Here is a 7,959-nt window from a genome sequence, read left to right on the forward strand (position 1 = left end):
CAATTAATTAACTCACTTGTCTCCGTACCATAGCAACTAGCTTTTAACTTCACTTGTTCATTTCGTGTCCTCTTTAAAAGTAGCACTGTATCTACTAGCCGCGTCACGGCAACCGCTATCAAAAGAACCGCCTACCGGCCACTTGCTTAGGACTGCCCCGCCTCCCGGGGACCAGGCACCGACAACGGGCCTGGGCAAGCCTAGGGATGGACCGACTCCCGCGCCCAAACTCCCGCATCCGCCGCCTAAGCTCCCTATGCTCCCTGCGGAGTTATGCCCTGAGGTCGCACGGGCCACCGCCCTTCTTATCGACCCTTAAGTCGCCCAGCGTGCCCCCGGATGGCAAAGGTGTCTCCAAGGAGGCGAAGCCGTCTGCCTCGCAACTGCCGGATTCGCCTGACTCCCCGGGCTCAAGCGTGCCGTCAGCGCGAGTGAGTCGGGGAGCACCCCTAGATGATGCTGCCTCGCCCTCTGCGCAGGACAACACTCCCCCCCGTGCTGCAATGTCTTCCCTTTCGTCATTCAAGGACAACTCCATGAGGTCGCTCACCTCCCCTAGGTCCGCCTTTGTCCCAATCGACCCTGCGGCTACCTCAACCCCATCCTCGGTGCTTACTATGGTACGCGCCACTCCATCCAAACCCGCTTCCATGAACCCGAGCAACACCGTCCGCCTTAATGAAACAAGGCCTCCATCCGGTGACCCAGCACGCCCCCCACTTACTATCACCTGCCCCCCCGAGAGACCAACCCTCACCTCACCTCAACCTACCCAGCAACCTAGAAGAACCTCTCCCCTCCAAATTTCGGGCCTCCCTAAGAGCTGCAGTCAGCGCCGGTTTTCCCAAGCCTGGCGCGCGGTTTTCCCGGGACTCAGACAAGTCTCCGGAGTAGTAAATACGGACAGAGGCACAGCTGTGGTACATGTAACGACCATGGAGATGGAATTCCTCAGACGTGCATACCGCCTCCTAGACCACCGCCTGGGGGAGCCGCTCCGATGGCATTTTCCCCCGACAGCAGGAAACGTCAAGCCTCCGAATCGCCTACTAATGATCGTGCCCGCACATGCTTCGTTGTGTGCGGAGTTCATTTCTCCACCAGGGTAGAAGTTATCGGCCGGAAGCTGGAGAGGATGGGTATCCGGTTCGTCGAGGCATGGAGGATAACGGTCTACAGGTACCCGAGAACGAAGTACGTCCGGGTCCTCCTCCGAGACACACAGGCGGCACAGGACGTTATCGACAAGATGTGCAGGACTGGGCTTTGGCTGGGCAATCGCTGGTATCGGTGCGAGCCGCCCCGCCCAGTCTCCAGGGAGTTTAACGGAGAGGAGAGACGCCCCTACCGCGAATAACGGCGGCCCCCGTCGCCAATGGCCACCCCTTCCCACGCCCCGACGCCGACGCGTCCCCAGCGTCAGACGGTGGAACATGAAGAAACACCTAATCTCCCCGACCCTTTCTCTGACCTTTAACAGGTTGCGGAGACCGACACGTCCAGGCCGGCAACAACAAACGACGTAGTACGGTTCTTCGCCAGGGTGGTCAAGGAGACGTCACCATCAAGAGACGGGGGAGCGCTGGCAGCCATCATCCGCACGGCAGCTAGAGAGGTCTTCGGATGGGGCAAAGACGACGCGAGCTACGCCAACGTTCTAGCCCGCAATGGATAAGTCCCAACCTAGAGTGTCGTTCCTCAACATCAACGGGGCAGTGACCCAGAAACGAGCACTGCTCCGGGAACACCTACGGAGCAGGAGGGTCGCCATCATGGGACTGGTGGAGACCTTCCTCAAACCCTCCGCTAAAATAAAGATCTCTGGCTTCCAGGAATTCTCCGTGCCGAGGGCCCGACCACGATCCGGCGGGGTCGCCCTTCTGATCCGTTCAGACCTTGCGGCATCATCAACTAACATCCCGGAGGATTGCCTACCAGAGGGGAACGACGCAGTGATGGCCTGCGTGCGACTGGGACGTAGGGACATACAGATTTGCGTCCTCTACTGCAGACCAAAAGCGCCGCTCCCGATGAAGCTCCTGGACTTCATCGTGGATAGCAAGAAGCCCACCATCATCCTTGGAGACTTCAACGCCCGCCATCACGCCTTCAGGGACCATATGACAACTGCAAAAGGACGACAACTTCTATCCTTCCTCCTCCGTAGCCCCGTAGTGTGGCTGGACATCCCCTCTCCTACCTGTATCGGGAGAGGGGCAACGTACCCGGACCACGCCCTCATAACGAGTGACCTCTCGCCCTACGTGGGCGATGTCACCGTCGACGACTGCTTGACATCTGATCACCTCCCTTTTTCTTTCCGTTTCAGGTGGGTCAAGCATCGTGGCAACCACGTCTTCGAAACCCCGGACTGGAAGAAAGTGGACTGGCAGGCCTTCAACGGGAAGGTGCGAGAGAAAACCACACCTGCAGAAGAAATCCACACCGTAGCAGAAGTGGACAAGGCAATAGCAACGATGGAAGCAGCCTTCAACGAAGCAGTCGCCGCCATACCAATGAGGAAGATCGACACCGCATGCCCGCCCCTGGCTCCACATATCGTCCGCAGGATTAAATACAAACGGGCGCTCTACAGGGACTGGATTAAAACCAAAGACCCAGCATTGAAACAGGAGTGGAATAGGCAAAACGCTATCATAAGGCAGAACGTCATCCAGATGAAAGAGAAAGCATGGGCCGCCGCCTGCAAGAAATTGGACTACCGGGACGGAGGGGCATTCTGGCGGAAATTTAAAATACTCACAGGCCAGATGACGAACACGCCTACCTCTCTAAAAGGCCCCGATGAAATACCAATCGCAGACGCGGCAGGAAAAGCAGAGGAATTCCGGCGAGTGCTCGAGAATGTATACTCACCGATGCGTGACCCCCTCTTCAATGAAAAGAAGTTTGCGATCTGCACCAGGCACGCAGTAAAGAAGAGGGGTTACCTGCAGCAAATCAGATGATGGATGCAGTCCAGCCGGACACGGGACTACTCAAACACATCTCAGAAGAGGAAATGGAAGACACTAGGCCCAGGAAGAACAAAGCACCGGGCGACGACGGCATCCGGACCCTCCACCTACAGAAAGCCCCAGCGTGCCTTCCACTCCTGAACAAAATCTTCAACGCCTCCCTCGCCCTCGGATATTACCCTCGGGCCTGGAAGAAAATGACGATGGTGATGATCCCCAAGCCTGGAAAGGAAAAGGCCAAGGCAGAAAACTACAGGCCCATCAGTCTGACCAGCACCGTGGGAAAATGTTTCGAGAGGATCGTCGTCCGGAGACTGACGGATCTCCTGGAGAGTAACGGAGGACTACCACAGCTCCAGTATGGGTTCCGTCCCCACAGATGCACCACGGACACTTTGACACTCCTGACCAGTACCGCCGCAGAAGTCAGTAACAGGAATCAATACACGGCAGCACTGTTCCTGGACATAGAGAGGGCATTCGACAGCGTGTGGCACGACGGCCTCATGTACAAGCTTGAGAAGCTGCCCGGGATGGAGCCGGACATCCTGAGGCTCATCAACTGTTTCCTGAGAAACAGAAACGCGAAGGCGAGAGTCGCATCGCAGCTCTCTTCCGCATTCCCACTACGAGCAGGTGTCCCTCAGGGCACTGTGCTGTCCCCCCTGCTCTTCTCGCTGTACTGCCACGACATCCCCACTAACAACCGCCGCATCAGGAGTCAAAAAGTGGAAATAACACAGTACGCTGACGACACTGCCCTATAAGGTACATCCCCGCAGGCCGACAAAGCAGTAAAGAAAGTCCAAACCATGCTCTTCTGGCTAGAGAGGTGGTTCAAGGACTGGAGAATCCGGCCCAAGCCAAAGAAGACGCAGCTCATTATCATCAAACCCGCGACAAAGAAGCACTTCGACAACCGCAGCGTCACCCTATGGGGCCCAGAAATCCACCGTGCAGACACCGCAACTTACCTGGGGACCCTAATTGACCACAACCTCAATTTCAGGAAGCACGTCCACAACATATGGGCGAGGTGCAACAGACGAAGTAATTAAATCCGCGCAGTAAGAGCAAGAGGGCGCGGGGTCTCAGAACAGTGCGGCCTGCTCCTATACAAGGCCTTCATTAGACCTGTCATGGAGTACGCCGCACTGGCTGTCCTCCCGACCGGAAATGCCCTAAGACAATACGCCGCACTTGAAAGACGGGTTTTACGTCAGATTTTCCTGTTGCACCCTCGAACGAAGGCTCGAAGAGTATACGAAACAACTAATACTGAACCTCTCCTCCACAGATTATGCAGACTTAGGACCAATGCGGCCAAACGGATCTCCATACACTACCCCAGGCTCTTCGAGGACATCATGCTTCCGTCTAAGGGGGTCATCATTAAAAGAAAGAGGAAGAAGCTCTACTCTGCCCTCCGGTTCATCAACGACCACATGCACCTCTACCACCGGGACGTCGTAATACGCACATCCCAACGAATCGACCAGCCATACCAGCTCCAGAGACACTAACCATCATCCCAGGACTCTCACTCGTGCGGAAGAAGAAGACTAGGAAAAGGAAGAGGACATCCTCAATCAACGGCAATACAAGTGACCCCCCAGTGTGTCCCCAAGTGCACCCCCTACAATTGGCAGATAGAGCAAAGACATTATAGACATAACAAACTCCATTTTAAATGCCAGTGAACTCCAGTGTCGGGTATCAGACCCATTCCAGTGATATATATGTTTATTTATTTATTGTGTGTTGTCAATTTATTTATTATTCAGAGTATATTTATTGTTAAGTTACCACCGCAATCTACTTTGGCACGTGGGTAACTATTTTGTTGAGTTTATTATATATATTTTATTGCGAACCGTGGTGGTCTGACGGTGGTTTTACGGGTTTCCCACCTCCTTAGGGCGAATGCCGGGCCGACACCACTCCCGTACCAGTGAAAATCCCCAGTAATGCTGAAGAGGCGCAAGCCTACACCAGCTCCACGAGCTATTGTTATTGTTATAGTTGTTTTGTTAAATTTCTATGTGTCTGCTCGTGGAATAAACTATTTTTGAACTTGAAATTGAATCAGAATTTCCTCCACGCACATTAAAGGCGCTAGCGGTCGCCTTTATCTTCCATCATGACTAATGCTTGCCCTCCTACATTCTCCGTCCGATACCCCCACTATTGTAGTCTTACCTGTGAACAGGTTACGAATAAGTCACCTATTCTTCCAATTTATCTAATTTAGAATGGCCAGTAACTTTACCCATTCCACTCCGTCAAATAAGCTTTAAAGTATTTTACGTTCACTATAGATTTACATAGGAATTTTCTAAAAATACAACGAAAAATTATTTATTTTCACTAACCACTAAAAATTATAATTTGCCTCGACCTGCTTAAGCTCTTTCAATTATCTTCTCAGACATAAGCTGTGCATGACATAATCTTGAATTTATATTTGCGTGTTTGTTCTGAGAGTCGTAATTGAATATGTAATGGAATCGAATCAAGCTCTTAATTAATACGGAGCCGCAGCCCCTTACCCTCGGATCGTCCATTTTAAGAGTCCCCTCTTTCGGAGAGAGAAGTGATGTTCCCTTTTGAGTGAAAGTTTCTTTAATTTCGCGAGCTCTTTGTTCGGGGAAATTATTATTAATTTTTCTGAAACAAACCCACCCTTTTGAAAGGCCCCTGACCGCAATTCATTCATCATTCAGGAGGTGTTTAAATCTTTTCATAATGTGAACGGTATTACCAATTTGTCGCCAAAACCACGAAACAAATGAAGGCACCCACCCGAGGGAGTTTGCGTCCGCGACTTCTTTTTTTTATTCACTTCCGCGGAGAGATATTTATGAATATACATTTTTTTTCAGTGAACGGATTTGTTTCAGATACTTCTCGTCAGAGAGTCCGAAAAAATAGCGCAGCCGAGAATACGCCCGTCAATTTGGGTGCTTTTGTTTTTCGAATTGTGAATGGATTTTTTTTCTCTCATGCAGAGCGAACCAAACAAAAGCGGGAGATTTTTTTGGCGGGGCGTTCCCGCTTTTTATTTCAAAGAGAAGTGCGAATGACAAAAAAATATCCCATTACAATTCGAGTGTTATGACTTTCTCTCGCGCAACGGACATCAGTTTTTGTAATCAATCACCCAAGTGTGTTTGCTACTTCTATATTCAAGTGCATGAATCGAGTATTGTCGTGTACTGTGGCGCAGGGACGACGAAGGCCCACTGTGGGGAAAATTAAAGAAGTATGCTGTAGCGCAGTCTGAATTTAATTAATGAATCATACGCGAGAACATGCAGTGATAATCCGTAATATACGTCATTATTCTTACTTTTTAAATAAGAATTAGTGAGTCTTAGGTCACTAAGGAAATGCAAACTTGCCGATGTTTCGCATATTTATTACCATTTTCATGGTTCATGATATGGAAAGATGACGTAATTAAAACAAAAGTGAACTAGCGTTAAAAATTAGTTTTACATTGCAATCATAAACCAATAAAAATTAACAAATATAGTTAGCATTTAAATAAAAATTTTAAAAAATATTTGACATTACTTTTATTTAGTATTTTAGTTCGTTTCTAAGTTGTTATGATATAATATTAGATTTGCATTTTTTCTATTTACATCAATTTGGATTGATTAGATTACAAAATATTTTGCTTAAACCATCTATATTAATTATATCATTACAATTTCTGATGCGATCTCGTAAGTAAAACATTTATTTAATAATCTTTTTGATGAATCGCATTCTGCAACTAAAATTCCGGTACTGTCAAAACCGAAAAAGTGGATTTCATTAATTGCATGATTCACAAGTGCTCAAACTTGTGAGTTGTTTTTATGATGTGTTTTGTAAAAGATAATTGGTAAAAAAAATTATTTGATTAAGTTATTTTTAATACTTCACAACCAGGATCAGTGAAGTAGTAAAAACTATCATACAAATACTGGTTGAAACCCTCTCTGGTAGAATAATGGGAATCATGGTTATAATAACAAGAACCCTCGCTCGTGTTGCCATGCCCAGTCCAGTGTTAGGACCCAGAAGTTGGGAAGCAGATGCCTGGTTAATATTACCTGACATCGGCTCAGTGACCATTCTACGTAATACCTAAATCCAGTGCTCAACGGTCAACTTTTTCTTCAAACGATTCATGAAAAAATCAAACACCAGTTAAAATAGTATATCTAACCAGATTACTTTCCACGACACGGTTTCTATTTTAGCCATGCATCTTGTTGTTTCGTATATCATTCCAATCTGTGCGGTTAAATGTAACCAGGATTCGGGTTAGAATAACTATAATTTTTTCCGTGCTGTCACACTACCCCGCAAGCGCAGACATACATTATTATATAAATCCCTGACTTGTACTTGGGAGTCTTTGGGATAATTCCTAGGCGTTATGAACAACCTTAGGTTGAGCTTGATGTCGATAAACACACATAGTGTAGAAAGACATAGTGTTTCTGATGTTCATTGAAAGCATTGCATTTAGCGTATCTATTCGCTACTCAACCTAACAATCTGGGATGCGTGTAAGGATTTACAGAACTATAAAACCTTCTTTAAATATACTTAAGCGGAGTGTTCATTAAAAACAGATTTTACAACTATTACTTTCATTAAACCAGAGAACGATGAACGGTTATCAAAATGAACAGTTAAATCTACCTCTAGTACAATGAACGGAAAATCAATACGCTTGTGGACAGACAGGGAAGTATAACATAAATATGCAGAAGTGAAGTCTGAATTAAATTAATGCATCATCCGGGTTACGGAGTGACTTAGAAGAATTACTATGCATGCATTTGGGGTGGACGAATGCCAATTTCACAAGCCAATGAGTCCGCGCACAGCGCTACGACGAATTATAATCAAACAATGACTCCTCTCGCGTTGTTGTTGTTGTTAAATAAATCAGTCCGTTTGGAAAGAGAGTCGAGAACAA

General features: G+C 47.9%; 1 protein-coding gene across 1 annotated transcript; it reads left to right on the forward strand.

The window, feature by feature from the left end:
* Positions 1 to 206: 206 nt before the first annotated feature.
* On the forward strand, positions 207 to 1,611 carry LOC124167675 (proline-rich receptor-like protein kinase PERK9). Its single transcript, XM_046545658.1, has 3 exons — positions 207 to 620; positions 956 to 1,139; positions 1,481 to 1,611. Exons 1-3 carry the CDS (start codon positions 207 to 209, stop codon positions 1,609 to 1,611), a joined length of 729 nt encoding a protein of 242 aa, XP_046401614.1.
* Positions 1,612 to 7,959: the final 6,348 nt, after the last annotated feature.

The sequence above is a fragment of the Ischnura elegans genome, chromosome 11, assembly GCF_921293095.1.
Source record: "Ischnura elegans chromosome 11, ioIscEleg1.1, whole genome shotgun sequence".
Taxonomy (NCBI): domain Eukaryota; kingdom Metazoa; phylum Arthropoda; class Insecta; order Odonata; family Coenagrionidae; genus Ischnura; species Ischnura elegans.

What these genes read in the sequence shown, in the direction of transcription:
- LOC124167675 (XM_046545658.1), top strand. Translation starts at nt 207, where the DNA reads ATGGACCGACTCCCGCGCCCAAACTCCCGCATCCGCCGCCTAAGCTCC. An exon ending in CATCCTCGGTGCTTACTATG is followed by an intron (nt 621 to 955) that starts GTACGCGCCACT and finishes GGAATTCCTCAG; the next exon opens with ACGTGCATACCGCCTCCTAG. An exon ending in CCGGAAGCTGGAGAGGATGG is followed by an intron (nt 1,140 to 1,480) that starts GTATCCGGTTCG and finishes GACCTTTAACAG; the next exon opens with GTTGCGGAGACCGACACGTC.